The sequence below is a fragment of the Osmerus eperlanus genome, chromosome 6, assembly GCF_963692335.1.
Source record: "Osmerus eperlanus chromosome 6, fOsmEpe2.1, whole genome shotgun sequence".
Classification (NCBI taxonomy): Eukaryota; Metazoa; Chordata; class Actinopteri; order Osmeriformes; family Osmeridae; genus Osmerus; species Osmerus eperlanus.
The window spans coordinates 17,332,781-17,357,420 of NC_085023.1; the positions used below are offsets into that span (position 1 = coordinate 17,332,781).

General features: G+C 43.9%; 1 protein-coding gene across 3 annotated transcripts; it reads left to right on the forward strand.

Moving 5' to 3' along the window:
- Positions 1–565: 565 nt before the first annotated feature.
- Positions 566–24,051, forward strand: phactr2 (phosphatase and actin regulator 2). 3 transcript variants are annotated; one of them, XM_062464076.1, is made up of 12 exons: positions 566–808; positions 14,729–14,902; positions 15,713–15,787; positions 16,106–16,255; positions 18,386–18,953; positions 19,064–19,236; positions 19,626–19,782; positions 20,165–20,220; positions 21,113–21,174; positions 21,510–21,647; positions 21,861–21,937; positions 22,196–24,051. In XM_062464076.1, the coding sequence occupies exons 1-12, from the start codon at positions 673–675 to the stop codon at positions 22,209–22,211; spliced, it is 1,782 nt and encodes a 593-aa protein (XP_062320060.1). In that variant the 5' UTR covers positions 566–672; the 3' UTR covers positions 22,212–24,051. The 3 variants fall into 3 exon arrangements, with proteins under 3 accessions (XP_062320060.1, XP_062320062.1, XP_062320061.1); XM_062464078.1 differs by lacking the exon at positions 566–808 and adding an exon at positions 5,263–5,421; XM_062464077.1 differs by lacking the exon at positions 566–808 and adding an exon at positions 10,679–11,054.
- Positions 24,052–24,640: the final 589 nt, after the last annotated feature.

A 24,640-nucleotide genomic window follows, 5' to 3' on the forward strand; every position in this document is an offset into this window, starting at 1 on the left:
GCCCACCCACCCTGTGTCCTTGTGTCCAGCATGTGTTTACTCAAACCATGATGCAAGCATACTGGGCCAGGGGTGAGAAGGGAGTTGTGGATGAATTTGGAAGTCAGGGTGGAGGAATAGGGATAAGGGATAAAGATAATTTCATGCTCTGTTTGCTGCCTTTTTTGTTCCCTTAAACTGACGATGTCAGAATCTTGATGTGCATTGGTTAAAACAATGCTGAATAAATAAAAAACAAACACGTCATAAATGAGGAATGTTTATTTACATTTACATTTTTTGGATCCTCTGAGTAAGCTACTGAAAAAAATAGTAGGCCTACTGTAAGTTATGTAGGCTTCATCAAACTTCTTTATCCTTGGAAGTTTCCGTTCTCTCAGAATATGAAGCTGAACTCCAGTTTTCTAAAATATCCGAGGCTGCCTAAGTTAATTTGTACTCGGTGTATGAATAGTATTTTTTCCCCGAAACCATAACTTAACTTCCTACAACAGAAGTAGCATTGCTTGATGGGAGGGGTTGAGAAAAAATTGTTCACCTTCGGATATAGAAGCCGGATAGAAGCAGAACACGAAGTTGAGTTGCCGCTTTTCCCTGTCACCCGTACTCATTTCAGCCTTTATAAAAATACGTTATAGATTTATCTACCTCTACAGATGTTTTTCGGATGAAATGGCTGATGAAGACAGTTACAACGAGTTGATCAGATTCTCTTCGATAAGCCCCCAGCCAAGAGTTCGTTCGCAGAGTGACGTCACTTCAGGTTTCAGGTCAAGACTATTGTACAGACTGCGAGGAGCATGTTCAGGTAAAATATTTCTAAGTAGTACTACGCCCCAATATATTGTCCGGCTAAGGGATCAAAGTGTTAGGATTGTCCTCAGTATTTATCATGGTGTTCTATAATATATTGAACTAAATGCTATGATGCTGCTGATCTGATTGATGCTGCTCACCTAAGATGCAACTTCAGCCAGGCCTGCGATATGGTCATAGGCACAAGTATTTGTCTCTATAATGGTAATGGTGGGGAGAGTTATGTATTTCTGGATTCCCTATTGTCTTGTCTACACAGTTGATGAGACAATTCACGTTTCACCTCACGTTTACCTCTGTCCTTCTGTCCTCTCACCTCAAGTATTTTCTATAGAGATCATAACATGAATCTAAAGAATAATGTTCTACCCCATATTATAATCGTGAACAGAATGGCATTTTTACATCAACACATCATCATGTCTTGTAATAACATAGAGTTTAGAAGGGTATCAGGCTGTGAGTAGCTATAGAAGCAGAGAACTACTATATCAGTACAAGCCAAGGAAACATTTACATACAAAACACACAATAGTTGAACCATAGTTGAACTAAATTGCTTTAGGACTATTTATTTGTACCACAATATCCACAAAACACACTGTTCACTCTTTTTGACCCAGTTCTTCATGCTACTTTAACACCCACTGCATCTTTTCTCACAGTTAAACCACTTCCTGGTGTAACCAGTCTCTATCCTCTGGCCAGGTGTTGGGTGGGTTAGCTATGTGACGTTCATTCCATCATCTTTCATTTTCTACTCAGGCTGTGGTGGTGAGCGAAAACCACAGATGCACACAACAGTGGTCAGAGCAGAAACGTCTAGATCTTACTCTGGATACATGTGCACAGCAGTAGTGAAATATTTAGAAATAGTCATTATATTACATTTTGTACATTCTTGTTTCTCTCTTTTCGTGGGAGTACACTCATTAATATATCTTCTTGTCCATCTCCTAGGTTTTGACCTCAGTGCAACAGGAAATGTTTTGCGATGTTGGGTTTTAATGACAGGAAATGAGGCCTGTAGACATACTGTAGAAATCTGCCGGAGAAATTGTCAGGGTGAGGTTGAACCTACTTTCAGATAGACAGAGGATCAGCTGCCATGGTCCAAACACTGGACAAAACTTCAGGGCTTCATCTTGCAAGAAACCAGTTGTGAGGCCAGTTGTCACTTGAACTCTGCTGTTTCTAAAACCGCCACTAGAGGGAGATAAAGCTCCTTTTGTTGTAACTTTCTTGACCCTATTCTGGTGTTTCTCAAATACAATGAATAACAGAACATATTTAACCTAGACTTTGTATGAATTTATTTGACATTTTAATTCTCATGTATTATTGTATCTCTGATCTGTCCAATTACTGTTCTGGTCTCCTAATTTATAAGAGTGAATTTCCATTTTTTCTTAAAGGTTTGCAGTGAAGTCCCAGGGTCTCCAGGCAGAAAGAGAGGGAGCAAGATTTGTTATGGATAATATGCAGGTTGGAGGGTCCTCAGTGTCATCACAGAGGCCCTCCTCTCCCCCTACAGCCTGAGTCATGTAATTACACAGCGCAGATAGGCAGCCCCAGTTTTCTCTCTTCTTCTGGAAATAGCTTGACATTGATTCCTTAACTACTTATTACATCTTTTGGTGCTCTCATCTCTTGTACAAGGGCAACACATTTACAGCAGGTTCAGGCCTGGCCTGGTAATCTGGCATACCGGGCGGGTCGACGCACTTGGGGCCCATATGATAATTTTTATATATATATATATTTAATTTTATAGTTTATTTTATAATAAACTTAAAATTGGCCAACGACCGGGCCATAAAGCAGGGACAGCGGCCTATTAGTTCATTTTCCATACTGACACTGGGCTGGCCCTATCACATCTCTTAGGCTCCACCCCTCCCCCTCTGTTTCTTGAGTCAGACGCAGTGGCTCAGAGTCCGACCGATTGTGGTGGGCCGGTCTGAGCCTTTTTTTTTGTCCCATTCCAGCCCTGGCAGGGTAACAACTTCTCTGCTTCAAATCCACTTACTTCCACAAAGTCCTCACATAGGAATAACATCAGAACTCAGTTTTAAGACTATCATTTTTCTAAGTAGAACAGTAAGGAAGAAAGGTGGTGGTGGCCTCGCTCCAGGACGAGTGTTTGGACTTGAATCATCTCCTGTTGACAGTCGGATTATGTCCGTCATGACATAACAGTGCTACCAGCCTGAGTGCCCTGCTATGCATCAGACTGTGTTTATGTGTGTATCGTTCCTAAAGACCCAGAAGTTTCCCATAAGATTTCAAACGACGTCTTCTGCTGCATCTTCCTCCTGGATGAATTTACAGTCTCAAGTACAGAACAAAGTGGTGTAAAAATAGCTTTGTTCCAGCAGCCATAACTCAGATGAACAAGTCAAAACAACTTTGCACAGATGTTATAGTTTTTTCTTTAACTTTTAGTGGTTTTAGTAATGATTGGAACCTTGACTATGTTTATCGATGGTCTGGGTTGTTTCTAAAATGTGTGTCAAGATGGATGACTACTACTGCAAACAAATTCTTACACTAGTACAAATGAACTAACCTAAACCTTAACCTGAAGCAGAGCTGATATTCTGCTTGCTCAGTCTAAACCATGTCCAAATTGCACCTTGCTGCATAGTCCTGTCCTATACAGACCCGGACCAGATATTAAACAGTAACCCCGACTGGTTAACCTGTCACATGTGACAGGGACATTAATACTCTCTGCCACGGCAACAGGATGTGGATGCTGGTTGTCACCTTGTTTTAATGGCGAAAGACTGCTCATACTGCTGTTCAAACAGGAAGGATTACACAAGAGTGATTATGTTAGGCTAACCTGAGTTTTCCACCTCCGGATATTTCACCTGGACTCTGATCCACAGGGAGAGAGGGTGAGAGTGAATCTGTTCAGACGCTCCTGTTGAGATTTTACTCTATAATAAGTTAACCAGAGTACAGGTGCAGGACACAGAATATGAGGTGCACACATTTACACAGTCATTTAGCAGACACTCTTATCCAGAGCGACTTACAGTAAGTACAGGGACATTCTCCCCGAGGCAAGTAGGGTGAAGTGCCTTGCCCAAGCACACAACGTCATTTGACACGCCCGGGAATCGAACCAACAACCTTCTGATTAATAGCCAGACTCTCTCACCGCTCAGCCATCTGACCACCCACACATACCTTCTAGTCTACACCTACCACTAGGAATTCCTCTTAACACAGAATCTGAATGTTTTCATGGGCTTTAAACCTAGTGTATGATGTGACTATGTTATTTGTCTGTGTCAGGATTTCTGGCACCACAAGAGACAAGGGAGGTTTGAGGGGGGGTTAGGACTGCAGACATACTGACTGTCGCTCTAGACCAAAGCATTTCCTAGTCAATAGCATAATGATCTTTTGGACCCTTCTCTTTTGTCTATAGTGCAGAGCAATTACCTTCCGTCTAATTGACGAGGCTGTCTCAATCGAAATTCTTTGAGCATCTTGCTTGTGCTCCTTGGTTCCTGGGCTAAGATAGAACAGTGATTGACATGTAGACATGTAATTTTAACTACGTCAATTTTCAGGTGGGGCATATATGAATGACATTTATCCAGAAATGTTCGATAGCCTCTTGTCGATGCTTTAAGCCCACTTTGAGGGATGTGTGTGCTGGAAGGTTACAGGGCTTTCTGTCTACAGACAGTAGCACAGACTGTCTCTGTTTTGCTTCACCTTTGCTTAAAACCCTGATCCATCTCCTTTACTTTCTCTCCCTCCCTCTCTCCCTCCCTCTTCTCCTCTCTCTCTCTCTCTCTCTCTCTCTCTCTCTCTCTCTCTCTCTCTATCCTCAGGCGGTTGTCTGTAGAGAGTTAAAAGCCCCAATGGACAAGGAGTTTCCAGCTAATGCTCTGGCTCAATCAGACCTGCTAATGTGGATAATGGTTGTTTGTCATCCATCCTTTTTTCTCTTTTCTCTCTCCCCTGCTTCCTGCACCATGTCTGCTGTCGTCTCAAACTGACTTCACATCCCTTCCTACCCAGACTCCTCTGCTCCTCTCAACTCACCCTTGTGTCCTCTTCGGTCACATTCTCTACTCACTTCCCATACCCCCTTTCCTCTACCACCCCCCCCCCCCCTCACCTCTTTTCCCCTACTACCAGCCTGACCTACTGGGAAGGAGGCACAGGCAGTCAGGCAGCCAGGAGGGACCGCTGATGATCGTCAGACTGAGCCTCTCTGCACATGAGGAGGTCGAGGAATGGATGGAAGGAGGAGGAAGGGAGAGGGAGGAGGTGCCAGGGAGTAGTGAAGGGTTAGAGAAATACAGTAGAGAGGTAATGAGTAAAAAAAGAGGGAGGTTGGGAGGGAGGGAGTCAGTGAGTGAGTGAGTGAGAGAGAGAGAGAGAGAGAGAGAGAGAGAGAGAGAGAGAGAGAGAGAGAGAGAGAGAGAGTAAAGGACGGAGGAAGGGAGAGCAAGAGGGAGAGAGAGAGAGAGAGACAGAGAGAGTGAGTGTAAAGCAGAAAGATAGAGTGCAAGGGAAAGGGAAGGATCAGCTCACAAGGGTGATCCATATCTCCTGGGCCAGTCATGGAACATGCTCGTGAGTGCCATTTACTATCTCTGTCGTTTGTGTGTATGTTTCTGTGTGTGTGTCCTTGTGTGCCAGAGGGAGATGCTCTTTGAGCTGGTTGTCCAAGTTCCAGCAGCCTACTTGTTGAGTTGTGCGAAGTATTTAGTAGAGTATAACCCTGTGTTGCCTGGAGCAGACTGGGTGTATGGAGCCTTGGAACTTACTAAGAATTCTAAAACTAAGAATTTATAAGGCTTTTTTGTTTTTGTGTTGACAGAACAAGGAACCTCAGGCAGTATATCAATGTATTTAAACTGTGATCTTGCTGGATAAGTAGTTCTTTCAGTTACTTAAAAGGCTGTGTTGTTTAGGTTGTGAGATTATTTTATGCTTATTTGATTATGTTTACAATACACAAGTAGCGTCATGTGAATACAACCCACATGTATGACAAAAACAGCGAAGCCTGTAATACATGTTCTATGCATACCTGTGATGCCCATAGCGTTGCAGACGGAGAGCATGACTAAGCCACTAGAGCTAAAGAAGCAGGCTATATTTGGTCCATGCATGTCATCTGATCAGGTTAATTTACCACTGCCAAGATGTCCCAACATTTCACTGTGTAACAACTCCTATTCTAATCTAGTAATGGACACAAGGCTGGCAGGGAGAAGCAAGGACCTGGTTAGAACACACAAAGACAGACCCCAAGGAGACTTCATGAGCCATGTTATACATCACATCCTGAAAGGCTGCCAGCCAGAGGTGGTGATGTCATATTGAAAACAGGATTGTCTTTTTTCACAGCCCTGAATAAGGTATAGCCAGGGTTCATATATATTTCAAGACGGCTGTTGAAAGATGAATGTTTTGCCTTTCCCAGGACCTGTGTTTGTGTGTGCGTCTTATGGTAGTTATGTTTTACAAGGCAAAGCAGTGTGTGCGTGTGTGTGTGTGTGTGTGTGTGTGTGTGTGTGTGTAAATGTGTGTGTATGTGTTTGTTTGTGCACCATCCACTAAGGACAGGATCTCTACATTTGCATGGTCATTCCATGAGTCAGCTTTCAGGCAGACCCACAGAGTCTACCCCCAAACATTGCTAACCTTAAGTCACTATAAATATCATTTTTTCAGAATTGCTTTGACTGGGGCTGTTCAATGTTTGTTGTTTTTGCGATTGAATTCTCAAGAAGCCTAGAACCAGAGAACTACAGGAGCATTTTCTACATTTGGCCGATACGAGAAATAATCAGACTTATCAGGTTACAAAAAGCAGTGCCATTGTGTCCATCAGAATGCTGCATAGGGCCTGGAGCCACTCATAAAGGAACTGTGATAATAAAAACCATGGTTCGTGTAGTCCCTCCATTTATAACCAGGACAGTGACCTCAACCTTTCGTATAATCCAGACACATGGCAGTTCTGAACAAGCAATTGGATTTCAATTTAGGGGGGGGATCAGATAATGCATGGTCACAAAGAGAGGCACTGGTTATTTGGCTTCCCAGTATTTGTGTGTCATTGTCAAGTGGATAGTGCTCAAGTTACAGTAGTTTTTCAGAGAAAGAAGTGAAAACTTATTTCTACCATGACTGCTGCTACCATGACAAGCAATTGGTTTCATGATGACTCTGTGCTAAAATGCACAGATAAAATACAGTCTTCATCATACAGCTCCTTGCTACTGTAGTCTTGCAGTTAGGTATTCAGAGAAAGAAGTAAAAACTTATTTCTAGTTTGTCTCACCAGTTTGTTTCATCCCCTGTTAGCTGCTAGTCTCTCCTATTTTCTCTCGCCCAGATAGTCTCTCCAGCTCTTCTCTTTAGTTTTCTCTGCTGTATAGTAATCAACATCTACATGGCCATTAGCTTGTATCTGTGTGCTGGGTGAAACATAATGCTCTGTGTTTTCCCTGCTGCAGCATGCTGCTATAATTAACCGTCCTACATTACAGAGAGCCCAGCTAGCTCTCTGCTCCCAGCCTCGCTAGATTCAACCTCTTACTGATAGGATGCCACATATTGATTTCACTACCTACAACACTTTAGTGGAGCGCAGGAAGGATGCTGCCGTAATGGCCGTAGGATACAAACAAAACAAACATGCTATCGGGTTTCACTTGGAGGACTGCTTTTAAATGCAAAGGGTGAATTCACTTCAAATGAATGTACAGTATATGGCTATTGAACTGTGTGAGTAGACAGTCCAGTATGCATGCAACTGCTGCCTGACCTTTTATTTCATAGTGAACTGAAGGTCAACAATACCGTTGTACTGCAGCACACTTCACTGAGTTCTAACATTGTGTGAAGCATGGAAAAACGTTCATATACATTATGCTATTGGTTAGGATTGTGTCTTAGTCATGTTTCTAAACAAATGTCCTCAACCTCCCACAATATTCATAATAAAGTTGCTCCATGACTGGTTTCATGATGACTCTGTGCTAAAATGCACAGATAAAATACAGTCAACTTCATCATACAGCTCCTTGCTACTGTAGTCTTGCAGTTAGGTATTCAGACACATAACTCCAGTATTCTGACTCAGACCTTCATAATTAAACAAGGACCTGTAGTGGTAGAACCTCTCACATGGCAGCTCTGTGGTCACTGTGCAGTGCTTGTTGAGGCCTCTCTGCCCAAGCTCTCCAGTCTCCACGGCTCTCTGTCTGAGTGGAGAGGTAGTCCAGTCGCACCCACACAGTCTAAATACAAACCAGAGTCAGTTATTATTGTCTCTCTTAAGGGAGTTGAATGAGTCAGAATACTTTCACATTGTTATAACACAGCTGAAGATGTTCTCGGCATGGTTAGACAGCAGAGTAAACACATAAGCCTAGACTGAGTCTAGACTAAACCACATGGTTTGAGGGCATGACTTTTTTTAATGTAAATTAATCTTTTGTGTTGTTAAGGTTTTAAACAAGTATGAGCAGCACTAAGTATTGTAACTGCGGTTATATTTACATGATGTGTGGTAAAAGAAAAAACTAATTCCCTTTACTAGGCATTGGAACTTACCCAGATATTTAAAGTTAATAAATAAATCATCTGAGGAGAGCAAGAGCTAGAAAGAAGCACTTAAACAATAACTACTTGCTTGTTCTGCTGAGCAGTAAGGTAAATAATTCACGATTCTTTCCTTTCCTGTATTCCTTCGCTAGCTGATGAGCTGGCTGTATTCCCTTCTTTCTATATCATCCTTTCATCTCTTTCATCTCTCTTTAACTCATCTCTCCATCATTCAGACTCTCTCATCCTTGACTGCGTCAGAATGACAAATACAGCGATGAAAAGGCACATTTTCATGCATAGCATTATATTTCAAAATCTACATTTATTTATCCATTGCATGAATCCACTGTATATGCTTCCAGTGGGACCTGAATGTCTTTTAATGTCATAATATATAATGGCAAATGATGTCTTTCTTAAATCACTTATGTTGCTGTATAGTACTAATAGTTACTTATGATTTGCTTAACACATGTGTTTGCACAAATTTATGTTGTGGAGGTAACAATTTGTAGAGGACTCCCTAATATTTCTGTAGTGGTTGGAGAACAAGGACTGCTTAGAATCAAGTGAACTGAGCCAAAAGACATGTCATGAACTGACACTTGAAATTCCCTGCAACCAGAAGCACTTGACAGACAGGAGATTGGCAGAATAAGAGGGAAACAATGTTATTGTGCAATGATAGTGTCTGTCTGACTGGTTTTGCATAATTTATTAGTATTGATTATGTCTTTTTATTGAGTGAGAGGTTGACAACTGGTTGGGGATGTTTTTAACAGGTAGATATTTTATTCAACAGCAGAGGGCAGTCTTGCTCTGAATCTAAACACAAGAGGTTCTTGTAAATCCAGAAGATACATAGGCCCACCCCTTCCTCTTCCTCCTCCTGCTCAGAACCAATCTGTGACTTTCAGGGTTCATCACTTACATTTACATTTACATTTATTCATTTAGCAGACGCTTTTATCCAAAGCGACTTCCAAGAGAGAGCTTTACAAAGTGCATAGGTCACTGATCATAACAACAAGATAGCCACAAAAACATTGCGAGTAGCCAAAACATGAAGCACACATTGTGAACAACCAAAGTAAGTGCCAAAGGGAAGAACCATAAGAGCATGTAGTTAAACAAGTTACAATTAAACAACATGAACCGCTATAAGTGCAAGTGTACCTGTGGAAAAAGCAAGCAACAATAATAAAAAACAATATATCACAGCGAGTACAACAATTTTAATCAGTTATTAGTTAAAATAAATAGTTATCAGTAGTCACTTATTCAACAAATGGCTGAGCTGTGACATGAAATGGCCTTATCATCGTATACTACTGTCATCTGTGCATAATCAGAGGCCGCTGACTATGAGTCATCTGTATTGAGCATTATGTCCACTGTCATGCTACTACTGTACTGTGTGTGCTTGTTTGTTTGCGGGAGTGCGTCAAGGTTGGGGTTTTGTATGTACTGTATGTAGGTATAGTTATTTAGAGTTCTTTTATCTCATACAGACTCACAGCAGACAGGGTGTGAGATGAGATCCTGCAGAACTGACAAACACACACACACACACAGACACACGGAGAGGCTAACACTGTCGAAACCCTGGAGCAGGCGTATGGACAGATACGTCATAGTGACCGAGCCCTTTACCCCAGCCTGCCATCTCTGGTTGGTATGGTTACGTGGTGTGATCTGAAGGTGGATCTCAGTCTTGTATGAGCATTAAGTCCCAGTAACAGCAGGTTCTAATTGCTAACCGCCCGCTTATCCAAATCAGTTCACATAACACTGTAATCACAAAGTCAGTGGGAGGGGAATTAGATGAGAGCAGAAAGTGGTAAGATGTTCTAAACACACAACTTTAGTATTTTACCAAATAGTGTATAAGTGCCTTTATCAGGTTGACAGTCAGGATGAAGATGATCTTTTCTTATGAGGATATTGTGGTTATGGCTGTGAGGCAATAAGGGGCATGTTGAGAATGAAACAAAGTATCTACACAATGCAATTCTTTGTTCAGAGTCTCAGGAGCCAAGCTGAGTCCCAGTAAATCAGACCAGGGGAGAAACAGCTCGGAAGGTTTTTCTGACTGGACCCCACCCTCTGGCCTTCCAACGGCCAACCCGCTCAAGAAACAGTTACTGCCCTCTGAAATTTGGAGAGGTACACTTAGACTGGGTTCACATCATAGGCAATATTGAGTTCACAATTGCATCTGACCAGATGTGTTGCCTTCTCTCAAAATATGATCTGCATTTAGCGTTAATGTGTGGATGGCGGTATATTATTTGTTATTGTATAGACGTAACCGCTATGTCGTAGCCTACTGTAGAATGATTATCCCGTGACGGGTCCTTACACAGTCTAATCTGAATAAAGAATGACAAGCATTCTTGCGTTGAGGCAAGGGGAGGTTACGAACTGCCCTGGAGACTCAACGAAGTTTTGAACTACTGTTCAACAACGGAACACGGCCTCAAGTAGGCTACCAGTAGATGAAATGAACGTTAAACGAAACGAAGCGCGAGGATTTCGCCAAGAAAGTACGTCGGAGAAGGCGTGATTATCGTTGGGCACCGGAGACAGTAGCGACACAATGGGACAGGCGGCTGTCTCCACCTTGTCTCACAACACGAGCGGTGAGTGTGCTGCTCACTCGTCGCAACACATTCCGCTATTTCATTGTTCAGGAAGTCGGTATGTTATTTAATTCGTCTCAACGACTATTTGGCTAACTTTAGCCCATCATACTACGCGTAATTTTTTATTAAGTATGCACAAAGTAGACGATTTTAATATGCGTCTGCCCTAAAGTTAAATTAATGTCACTTTGTTGTTGTGATGTTTCCGTAAGTGTGAAGTTTCTGTGGTCATGATTCTGTATTGATCACTCACACGCAGTAGACCTACACTGCTTTAAATCATGAATTCACCAAGTAAGCCTAAATAAACTGCTAAATAAAAGACAAGAAAGGAAGAAAGAAAATGAAAAGAATGGGATCAAGGTGTTTCCCCACATTGTTAATTTCTGAACAAACTGCTTAAGGCAGTGCAATTTTTTTCAGATTGAAGTTTCCGTTAAGGAAAGAGCCTATAGGCCTTGGTATTTCTACGGTTCCTAGTAGAGAGGTATGAGTAGGCCTACTGAAGTTTTATTGAACTCCTCAAGTCTCCTCAAGGTGCTCTCATCGATGGGACTGTAACGGCTTGGTTGTAATGGGTCATAATGGTTAAGTTGTGTCTTTTAAGTTGTAAATAGGATGATTCATTCTAGATGCTTTAATTTAGACGATATTTATACATCTGATCAATTTTTAAAGATTTTTTTAGGCATTTCTACCTTTAATGTTTTTAGAGTGAGTAGTGGAGAGAGAGGATGACATTCTGAAAGGACCCAGGCTGGATTTGAACCCCAGCCCACATCCGATGCATTTAATCAATTAATAAGATGTTATCACAAGAGTTAAACACATTTTGATTAATTGGGCTTCCATTAGATTTATGAGATGGCTTCAATGAATCACAACAGCAATCAGTTTATCAATTAACTCGACTATAAGCCCATTCTAAAGGGTCATTGGATTTCCAGTAGTCTTTTTCCAATAGAAGCCTAAGTTTAGCACCTGTAAGAGCAGCATGGGTGGATGGACCGAGTGGGGGTGTGACTGGTAGGACTTCAAGCTGTCATTGCTATCCGGAGGTTATCTAGACAAACAGACAGAGAGCCAGACACTATCATTGTTCTGTAACATGGTTTTCCGTTTACTGTGTCCAGAGTGTTTCTGCAGGCAGATAATTTGCGGCGTCAAATTTGGCAAACATTGGCAAATGTTTGGAAACTTTTAAGACTTGAAAATACCCCAAAAATAACCTTAAAGTTCCCTTGTAAAAGTTAAGCAGCCTTCCCCAGTGAGTGAGGAAGCCTCTCCCTTTCTCTCTCTCTCTCTCTCTCTCTCTCTCTCTCTCTCTCTTCTCTCTCTCTCTCTCTCTCTCTCTCTCTCTCTCTCTCTCTCTCTCTCTCTCTCTCTCTCTCTCTCTCTCTCTCTCTCTCTCTCTCTCTCTCTCCAAGTGTTGCTGTTATAGCCTCTGGCATGTGCAGGAAGACAATGGAGAAAACATGTGGTGAAACGTGTAGAGAGGAAAACGGTACCAACACAAGCAGGGATGGGGACGTCCTGTCATGGACGGTTGTCTAGTGTAATAGGATGTTCTTTTGGCTTTGTCAGGGCACAGGACCCATGAGTGGCATTGGATGTCTTTTTAAAAGACACTTCGTTTCACTGACGTCATCTTCTGCACGAGTCATCGTTTTATAAATAAAGTGTGTTGCATTTTGTTGAAAATAAGTACATTTCGTTCTTATTTCATATTCACAACATCGCTATGGGTTTCAGTTTCAGTTAGCTCCAGCTTACGTATGCCTATGATTTACTATGCATATTCACCTCGTAATTTTCTTTATCTTGCTCATTGTCTGTGTCTATTTGTTTTTCTCTCTTTCTTTCTCCTTTCCATTTCTCTTCCTGTTCTGCTGAGACATCCATGTTTGTGTTGGTCAACCTGAGGTGATCTGTGATGTGGTGTGTTCTCAGGACCTGCGTCAGAATTCCAACCAAACTCCTACCTCTCTCGCCTCCAAGTAGCTCCGATTAAGTCCTGATCTGTCTCGTTTCCACTCTTCTGAGAGACTGTGGGTGATGATTGTGAACATGAGTGTTTTTCCTGTCATTAGCCACACAAAGAAGGTGCTGAAGCAAAACCATTGTTCTGCTCTGATATCAATCTGGAGCCAAGACCCTGGGAGAGAAGGCCAGAGGCTGAGGGGCTAGAGGCTGGGGCAGAGCTAGAAGCTAGAGGCTGGGGCCTGGAAACTGGGGCAAAATTGGGGTTTGGAGCTGAGGCACTATCTTAGCATCACTTAGCTTCACTTCCAGGATATAGCTTGTAGTCTTGTGTGTGTTTCTCAGCATCAATACTACCCAGCTGTGCCTTCATATTGCCAGCTTGTTAACTGGTTAATGCAATGTTTATGGTAGGTGGTCACGTGTAGGTGAGTCAGCGTAATTGAAACTGGGAAAGGACAAGATGAGGATAGAAGCAATACTGACGAGTCTAGTATTGAAGCAGCACCCATGATGTGTACGTGTACTGTATATGTGTGTCCCTCTCAGTCTAGTGTTGATTGGTTGGGGCTGCCCAGACAGAGCAGCCCCTAGCTCCGACACACTATCACACACAGCCACTAATGAAATCCATCATATGACCGTGAGCCCGGGGTGACAGTCATACTCCTGACTCAACGTCAACAGCAAACACTGAGTAAAACACTGAGCCAGTCATGGTGGAAGCCTTCCCCTGTAAGAACGTCCATGTGTATGTTTCTGAAGGACTTTCCCCAGTTTAACTGTCTGAGTGATGTTGGTGTTTGTCAGAGGGAAAGTCCTGTGTTGGTCTGGGGAGATGTCACTTCCCCACATTGCTGTGTTTGGACAGACCTCTCTTCACTTCCCCTTCCCATGACCCTCCACACACATACACTACTGATGTGCAACGGGCCTAATGGAAACTGACATAAACACGCCCACACATTCACACTGACATATTCACACACACATACAGTATACTCACAGCAAATGAAAGGACAGAGGACAGGTCTTTTGTGTACAGTAGAGTACAGTGGCTTATTGATAGGTTATTGTTGCGCTGAGCCACAGGCCGCCCCGGTCCCCCCTCCTTCTCCTGAGCCCTGAGGAAACGCCACACCTCCCTTCTTCCTCCACACAAGCTGTGTGTGTGTGTGTATTATATGTGTGCGTATGTGTGTTCACTTACCATGTAGCTACTCTCAGGAGTGTTCCAGAGGCTTCCGTTCCCTCTGCTCCTGCTTGTCAAACAGGAAGGGGAGTGCCTTGGGAGGGACGGGCATCTGGTCCTTTTGGCCAAGAAAAGGAACTCGCAAATCTCTGAACATTCACATGGAGATATTAAACTGACAAATGACAGGGCTGTACCATGCCCTAGGCTAGCGCAGTGTGTAGGGAACTGATTTTTCTCTCTGGCGGTACCCAGGGGAAAGGAGAGAAGTGTTTAGCTGCATACTGAATGACCAAATGCACTGGAGGGCATAAAGACATGTTATGATATATGAGCCTCAATAAAGGTGAAGCTGATTTCATTGTGTATATGTATGTATGTATGTATGTATGTATGTATGTATGTATGTATGTATGGATGGATGTGTATGGATGTGTGTGTGTGTGTATGTATGTATGTAACTGGGGTCTGACCAGTGTGTGTGTGACCTTTCCCACAGTTGACGGACTGGAGAAAGCGTCCTTGGCCAACTGTGATGTGGTGGTGGGCGGCCCTGCTACCCAGAATGCTCCTCTGAAGCAGCGGGGGAAGCTGTCCACGTTGGGGAAGCTGTTCAGACCCTGGAAATGGAGGAAGAAGAAGACCAGCGACAAGTTCCAGGACCTGTCCAAAGGTGTGTATCTGTGTGCATGTCTGTTGGGTGCTTGTTTGAAAGATCAGTGTGCACATTGGTTCAGTTGGAATATCAGTTCAGGCCATAAATCAAAGTATAAATCAAACATCTACATTCTGTAATCTCATTCTAACACCACAGTAAGTAAATGCCATGTGTGCGATGCATCTGAGTAGGATGCTGGTACAATTGACATAATGATGTCTAATCAATTCGCCACTCTGTGTAGAGTAGGTCTCGTCACCCCAGCTTGATTTACCCAGCTCATCTGGGGGGGCCGTGCTCTTCCTGAACACATCCCCAAACACAGCGTGACAGTGGAACATGAGAATATGGCCGGGGGAGGGGGGAGGGGGGAGGGGGGGGGCTGCTCTGTGTAGCTGTGAATTCAAGCCGTGTTCCGCTTCAGAAAAGATGGTTGTCAGGCAGGGTCTCTCTGGAATAGCATTGGGCCACTATATCACAGCTGTTTAATGACTCTGCCTGACAACTGTTGGTGTGTTTGGCTGTGTGTGTGTGTGTGTGTGTGTGAGAGAGAGAGAGAGAGAGAGAGAGAGAGAGACTGCTATATTGTGACAAAGGCCAGGGCTTTAATGACTGTAATATCTTGACATCGATTAAACGCTGCTGAGCTCCACTACCTTCCCCATCACATTTGCAGCCTGATGCAATTCTGCTTCCTCATCCCTAAATTCTAGAATGCATTCAACTGTGTATTTAATTACTTGCTTTAATATCTGGAAAGTGGGGTTTGACAGACACTGATAAGTGTAATGAGTGTGACTCTCTCTTGTCTGCTGCCCCTGACAGTGCTGGAGAGGAAGATCTCCACACGGCAGAGCAGAGAGGAGCTGATCCGGCGAGGAGTCCTCATCCCTGACCAAGGTCTGGCTCATCCCTGACCAAGGTCTGGCTCATCCCTGAGCAAGGACCAGCAGGAGAGCATCAGAGGGCTATAGTAGGGTCCTACTGGGGTCATGCTAGGCGTCTGCGCTTCTGCATCACCACATACAAAATCAGATCAGTCAGGCAGGAGTTGTTTCTAGACATGGTGTTTTCTAGATCGCTGGGGGATCTCTGTTTTAGTCCGTGTGTGGATTTAGTCAGAGTGCAGTTTTAGTCACAAGTGTGGTTCAGTCAGTTAAGTGACCCATGCTAATCCCATAACTCCTGCTAACTGCTGACCTGCTTCCCTCCTCCCAGACGAACCAATCAACACAGAGACGCTGAACGGCCATGCAACACCCAGTGGGACCTCAGAGGAAGTTAAAGTCAACATTGAGTCATCGGAAACAACATCCTCCGACGAGCAGGCTGTGCCGTCAGAGGAGATGGAGGATGGGATGGCAACAGGTAAATAAGCTGCTGGATGTTCTGGTTGAAGAATACCCAGGTCCTGGAGAGTCTAGGGCTGATTCTGGTACCGTTACTCTGGATCCTAGTTCTGGAATTCTCGTATGCTCACAAGTCAGAGGCTAATGAATCGACCTGAAGCCATTTAGAGAGCTGAGAGTGTACCTAATTTTGCAGCGACTATCCACCAGTGAAGTAAACCCTTTCCTAATGTCAGCCATTATCTAGCAGGACCTGCCACAGGATGGCCAGTGGATGCTTTTTAAAGTGTTGTGGGGGCTTTTCTCAATTCAATTTCTATCGACTTTCCCATTTCGTACCCATTAAGAAGTCTCCATTTTCAGTTTTCCAGTTCATTAGGATCATTATCCATGGTACACTGCCACGGTGCATAGTGCTTGCATGTACACACACACACACACACACACTCCTAACACACCCCTGTTTTTAAGCCCTCCTGCAAGGCTACAAATCCCTTCATGTTAATCTCCAGAGATCAAAGTCTCCTGTCAGTCTAGATCAAAAGGTAGATCAGAGGGGGCTGAGCGTGTACTTGTTCCTCTTGGGCCTCCTAAACCACCCTGAACTGCTCTGCTCTCCAGCCTGGTAATCCTCTCCACTGCTGCCACCCTAAAGCCTCAAGACCAATGCTGGTCTCTCCCAGGGCTCCCTTAAGTCTGAAGACTGAGACCTAAGATCACTGAATGTCTCATGTTCTCCTGACACTAAAATGCAGACTCTTTCTCAGGTCTACCAACGCTCCACAACCACACATACACTGCCTGATCTCTCTCATGTTCTCTTAATGACCAGCCCTTGTCTGTTTGGGGCTATCCACTAAGGTTACTCAGAACCAAGAGGATGGAAGGTTTATCGTAGGTTTCGGAAAGCCGTGATATGAAACCTGACTATGGTAGATTCACTTAGAGAGAAAAACTCTCGCCGTGGTATTCTATTGTGCTGTCTGGCTTTCTTTTGAACCCTCCTCTCGCCTGTCTGTTTTGTTACTATCAGAGGAGTATATCTTCCCCCTCCTCTACCCCCCTCAGAGAGGCGTAACACCAAACCCCCTCCCCAGGGAAAGCAGCCCAGAACACGGGAGGTCCCTACTAAAAAACAGCCTGTAGGCAAAGCTTCTGCTCCTGCCAGACCTGCAGGGGGTGCTACAGGCTCAGCAGGGCACAAGGAGGCCTCAACAGGGACCAAAAAGCCTCCCAAAAGCACAGGCAGCAAGGCTGGCCCTGCGTCTGGCCCTACATCCACCCCTGCATCTGCCCCATCAGCCAAAGCTAACCCCAGGAGCACTAATCGTGGGGCTGGTGAGTATTAGTGAGGTAGGCAGGCAGAGCAGCCTGGCCTGTCTGCATGGAGATTACCCAGTGACTGTGTTGGCATGAGGAAGACCCCAGACACCTTGCCATCCCTCTGATTGCCCCCTCCTTGCCCTCCGACCCCTCGCCCAGCCACTCCTGTGATGTGGCAGTTTCCTTGTGACCCCTGCAACATGGTGCTGGTCCTGCCCATACCAGGATGAGATTCTGAGATCCTGTAAATATGTCTCTCTCTTTCTCCTTGTCCAGAATCAGGGAAGTGAAATGACTTATGATCAGTGGACTTCTCTATTTTAAGATGCCCACTACAATGTTCCCGTTTTGGATTACTGCATGGATGTGATTTTGTCTGTGTATGTGTGTTCCTGTTTGGCCCTGAGATACCAATGCATGTGATGAGCATGTAGGTCACAGTGTTGAATTTACCGGAGAATAAATCAGATTTGTGTACCCCTATATTTGTCTATTTCCATCTTATCCTCCTCCTGTCATCGCTCTCTTCTCTCCTCTGGCTGTCAATGTGAATGTCCTCTGTGTTCCCGCTCTGAATCTCCTATTGATCTGCTGTTGCCTGGTCCTCTTTGAGCAAGAGTGCTGCCCAGAATGGAGCTGTTAAATTTAGTCCAGAAGGGTTTGACAAATGTGTTTTGTATTGCTTTAAGTGAATGACTACTGCAAAACATAAGCCATAAGTAAATCTAGTATTTTAAAGCAGCATTGGAACCTGTTAGCGGCTGTAATTCTGTTAGCTGCTGTAATTCCACCAGCATCAGTATGACCTACCTTCCTCTCCTCACAGTCAAATCCTCCCATCCTAAGAAGACAGGAGCCCCATCAAAGCCTGCAGCACAGACCTCCAAGACCACAGGCCAATCATCAAAGACTGTTTCCCATCCCTCCAAGACCTCAACCCTGCCCCACTCCTCCGCACCACGATCCAAGACCTTGGATGTCACAGGGACAGACAGGAAGACCAACAGGAGGCCTGAACCCTCCAAATCATCCTCCGGCCCCCCCAAGGCCTCCCCTGAGACTGACAGTCTACCTGGGGAGTCTCACAAACTCCTGAACCACCAGACCACCCATCCTCCAGAGACAGATAATCAGGATCCCCTCTTCAGCCCAGAGACTAAGCTCACTCCTGATGGCCGTAAGACAGGGGTGGAGGTTGAGGTGGGGGTTGGGTCTGACCCGGAGTCTGGAGCCAAAGCCCCTCATATTAACGTTGCTACTGAGGAGACCTCCTTTACAGAGGGGGAGAGCCACAGCTCCTCACAGGGAAGTCAAGAGGCTGGGAGAGAGGGAGAGGGAGGAGCAGAAGGCCCCCAATCAGGTGATGGGGAGGGGTGCACCGAAAATCACCAGAGGTGAGTACTAGCACTCTGGCATACCACTTCATTATAAGGGATTGAGTGTCTGTCAGGATTGAGGTGTGTGTGTGTGTATAGTTGACTGTTGTTCTCCGTCATGCTACCAGACCAGCAGGCGGTGATGGTGAGCGACAGGGCCTGAGTGTGAACGTGCAGGAGCCTGAGGTGACTGTAATCCCTGACCGGCCCAGAGACAGCCAGGCCAGCGACTCCGACTCAGACGGACCAATCTTGTACCGCGATGAAGAGGAGGAGGAAGAGGACGATGAATACACAACCAGTATGGGATAGATTTTCAGATGTTCATAGCCAGTATATATTACATTTTTACCCTCTACTTCTGCATAAAATATTCAGTTGCCATGTCTAAGCCAGACATGCCTTGCATGTAGTTCAACCTGTACATTTCCAAGGATGTATGTACATACATCCGAGCATATTTTAGTGCGTTTTAACATCTAATTTACCCATAATCACAGCCTTCCCTTGTTGTACCAACCTTCCTTCACAATTGTTCTTCACTTCTCTCTACATGGCATTTTATAGCGTGATTTTCTCTAAAGCACGTTTTGCATAGAATCTCAATTTGACTAACTGTGACTCAGTGAGAGTCTTCAGTCCCAGGGCCTACACTTCCTAGGGCTTAATTTCTGTGTGTCTGTTTTCCAGGCTCCCTGGCCAGTAAGATCCGCCGCCGGGACACGCTGGCCATCAAACTGGGCAACCGGCCAAGCAAGAGAGAGCTGGAGGAGAAAAACATCCTGCCTCGCGCCTCCGAGACAGAACGACATGAGATACGACAGCAGATTGGCTCCAAGCTTGTCAGGTACACACACACAAAACACACACAAACACCTCTTGCCCCAAGTGTGTGTTGACACCGCAGGCTTCATCTAAGATTGAGCTCATCAGTGGGGGGGTGAATCACAGAAATATCCTGACCTTTACAAAGGGGCTGATGAGGTAATTGACTGATACTTTATTATCAGGATTAGTCATAACAATTGGATGTTACACAGTTCTATATTAGTTTATGGTTAATGTTTTAAACATAGGGTTTCATTAAGTTACAATTGTATGTATTGTATGTTTATGTTGCATATATTTATGGCTTTAATACTTATGTTTATGTAGACATTTGATTTTGTTATGGTATTTGTATTTCTTTGGGTAGTTTAGTTGAATCCTCCATGTTTTGCCTCTCTCAGGAGACTGAGTCAGAGACCCAGCACAGAAGAACTGGAGCAGAGGAACATCCTGAAACGTAAGAGGATGTCACAGAACAGAATCAAATAGCTCAAACTACAGCATTATAGCCTAGGTTAAAAAGGAGTTGAATTTGTTCTGGCCTTATACAGCAGCATGATCTCATGTCTATGAGGCAGAAGGCCAATGTTCGACCCATAGTCAGACTGTCTGGGACGTTTAGTGGCCAGTCAATCAATGTGGGGAAACATTTAGCTCGGACTGAGCCCCAAGAAAAGTCCAAATATTAACCAGAGAGTTCTGCTGCCAGAAAGAGGTCTGTCTGGTAAAGCCAAATACTTTGTGGACTAATAAGTGCTAGCCTTTTCTTTTTGGAGCATACTGTATATGTTTAATTTGGCCTCTTGTTGCTCTGGAATCTGGAAGAAATTGTTGTTTGTCTCCACTAGAACAGTGTGACTGTTAGTTTAGGTTCTGGGTTTGAAAGTATTAAGACAGCAATACCCATAAGGCAATACCTGATCGACTGATTGGGATCCATAATGATAATAATAATAATGTGATAATTAAATACAGAGAAAAATCTTCGATTTCTCCCACAAACCCAGAAGTAACTTGCAAAGAAGAGGTTGCTAAGTAGATGATCATGTTGTTTTGTTTTGCTTAGTAGGTTGAGATCTATTTATACTGTGTGTGTGTGTGTATGTGCACTATTAAAACCAGATGGGTAGCCCTCTGAAGGGACTACAAGGGTCAAAGTTCACCTAGTCTCCCAGCCACATTTGTCCTGTAACACACACACACATTCTTACCCACACATTCACATGCACCCACCATGTGTAGAAGACATTTTTAGCACCATTTTAGTCTGGAAGATGGTGGAAGGAAGGAATAATTCTGTGTCCTCCATCTTTTTACCATTCTCTTCCTGTCTGTCTTTCCATCTGCAGAGAAGAACAAGGTTGAGGAACATGAGGCCATTCAGGAGATTAAAAGGAGGCTCTCTAGAAAGGTACAGTATCCTGCTTTGCTATATTTAGATACCATGTAGCTTGCCAAAAGTCTGTCAATCCATCTCATCACAGCTAGAAAAACTGACTGACGACTCACTATGGGGAGATGAATGATTGGGAAACAACTCCATCTGGAGGGCATGTCTGGAAATGATGTACCATACAATACTTACACCATTAGTTATGTTGATGATCTCTTTGTTCAAGAGTCCACCACTACCCTGGATGAGCTGTCTGATAGGTCTACTATGAAATCCAACACTCATTTATGATTCACATATATATTGTGTGTGTGTGTGTGTGCATTTGTATGCATGCCTGTATGCGTGTGTAGTTAAGTGTGAGGCCCACAGTAGCAGAACTGGTGGCTCGTAGGATTCTGTGCTTTAACGAGTATGTGGAGGTGACGGATGCTAAGGACTACGACAGGAGGGCAGACAAGCCCTGGACCAGGCTCACCCCTGCAGATAAAGTAAGACCAGGGGTTCTTCTGGACTTGAAGCATCTAATTTGGACTGGGTTTCTATATCACTCAGCTCCCTCTACACTGAATTGCAAACATACCACAAAGAGTAATTTACTTAATAATTGATCGTCATCTACTATTCATGGTCCCTCAGTGCACATTAATGAGAGGTTAGTGTGATTTTGACCTTGAGTTAACCATGTTTTTCTTCTTCTCCAGGCTGCTATCCGTAAAGAATTGAATGAGTTTAAAAGCAAAGAGATGGAAGTCCATGTGGAGAGCAAGCAGTTCACCAGGTTAGGAAGCCCAAGTGACTAGATTTTAATACTATGAGACAGGTTGTGAGTTCTCTTCTACACTCAAATTGCTTCAGATAGAAAAGACTGTCTCAGAGACTTGGTTCAATCTTCAGATTGTGTGATGTTAGATTCGAGCAACTGTTATGGCATGTTGGTATGTGCGGTGTGGTTGACCTGTTAACACACCTGTTACCACACCCCATGACCAGACCACTGCATAGGTCTAACCCATGTGTGTGCTGTTTGTATGTGCAGGTTCCATCGACCCTGAGGCTGAGACGTTGGTCCTTTTTCTCCTGAGGAGAAGGTCTGGTCCACTGTGTCCCACTCTCACCTCTGACCCCATACCACGCAACCCACCAAACTCTGTTCCTCTTGCCCCCTGGCCTTCCACCCTCCAGGCATCCTCTGAGCAGGCTTGAGTCTGCATCCTGAAACGCTGTCTGTTTCCCCTGACTGCAACATGGCATTGCCGTCTTGGAGACTGGGACCGCAGACAGACAAAGAGAGAGACAGGCAGATGGACAGCTACCCATCTAGAAAATGTGAACACATAGTATAGTGTTTTTACTTAGTCGCTTTGACAAAAGTCAGACCTTCTGCACTTTTGTATCAAGAGGTTAATTGAATTGCCCACCTATGCCCCTGCCTGCACAACGGCATATTTGAGGTGGTCTTCACCCAGCCCTGTGAGGGAAACACTGGGAATTGGACCTTGGATTTTGTTTCAAACTGATTGTAGAGCCCCTAACCAACTTGACCAAATTATGTTTTACCCATTTATCTCTATGGATGTGCCTGTACCTTGTTATTTCCAACTGTGGATGAATGTATTGGATTTCACTTAAGTTGTTATTACAGATCATATCCTCAAGAGTTGGCAGTGCGAGATAGAACCAACACTAGCACCTTGTAATTGCTTCATCCAAATGATTGAACTAGATGAATTAGATGCTAAATTATTTTATCATGGAACACTGATAGCAGTGTGCGGGCTGGCCAGACTAAATGTCATTTCTGTCTGTGTAGTTTCAAACAGCAGTGCACAATACAAATGAACCCATTACACCCTTGTCTTACAGTCTCTGTGTGTGTGTTTCCACACCACCAGACAATGCAGCTCAGTCATGTCTGTCGTTAAAGGGTTGTAGGTAATAGATAGTGTCTAGTTTAACAGGATTTGGTGCCTAGTGCCCCCAGGCTGAGGCTCATGTCAAATACAAACAGATTGTATTGTTCTTAAATGTCTGAACTGTCCAACAGACGTATTGCTGTAGGCGTCTCCCTCACATTTCTGCAGTGAAGATGGTGGGATCTGATCTGACCTGTCAGATCCATGCTGGAATGATAGACCATTTATGGTCCAGGGGTTCTGTTATGCTGGGCAAAATTGGAAAAAGAATGACAGTATTAATAGCGATGTATTTTATGTTCTATAGTTATCTTTGTACAGAATGAATATCAGATGCATGTGCATTAACAACCAAATCCACTTTATGGCCAATTCCCCCTTCTTTTTTTTCTTTTTTTTTTACACGGTTGTAAATGTTTTGTGATTTATTGTTTTTAATTAAGGATTTAAAAAATCCACTCTTCTCAATCTTACTGGTGCAGTGCTGTAATGTTCAGTAGTGCTGTATCCTGGTATTGTACTGTATTTCTGGAAGAAGTTATCAACAAATTATACATTTATTAGCAGTTACTACTCCGTCATGTAAAAAAGAGGTTTATATCATGTATGTTATAATATACTGCCAATACACACCGATGTCCTTTGGTGAACTACTCCACAGAGGTTAGACAATATAGATTATAACGGAGTACTGCAAATGCAGTGGATCAGAAAAGCTGTTTAAACCCACTACTGGGCAAGAAAGCACATTCAGTGAAGTTTCAACCTTCTCCACTATCTTTGGGCCAGGGTGAGCCATCATCTGCCTAGGAGAAGAGCTCGTCATATAATGTGAGGAGGAAGGAGTCATACCCCATCAGTATTAACTAACTCCCTCGAATGAACGCAGCTGTGCTCCACCCTGTATAATGATGAAAATACAGCTTCTGTATGTTGTATGAATGTTGTTTTGTATATAAAGAAGAGACCAAGCCACGAAGATGTAGAATGTCTTTTTGTGATTGATGTCATTTGTAAAAAGTGGGGCTGGAAAATTAATCTGTGCTCAGAAGCAGAGTTTCAAAATAAGTGTTTTTGTTTTTTGTGTTTTTCTGTAATTAATTATTACTTTGTTGCCCCATCAGTTCTAGCAGGAACAGTGGAATTAAGTATGTTTTGTGCTCTCAAACACACTTATCATGTACTATTTCTGCCAGGCTTTCTGTGAAACCTTGTTTTGATCAAATCAGCCTAATAGTCTGCTATAGTCACTGGTGCCAGACTCCGATCACAGCATTTTATGGATACTTTGGAGAGAAAGCTCTCCTCTCTGTGGCTATGCTAAAAACAGTCAACTCTTCCGTAACCACCATGCTCTACCTGATGGGCTCGATGGGCAGAACTGTCACACCCTTCGTGTGATCAGTGCTAGGAGGTGGAAGCCAACAGTGGCATAGTCGTTTGCATGCACCTCACGTAGTGTTCCACTGCAGTCTCAGTCTGCTGCTTAGGCAGCATTACAGCAGTCCATCACCAAATGTCCTGCCAGTCTACAGTGCCAGACTGCCACCTAATAGAGGGAGTGTGGG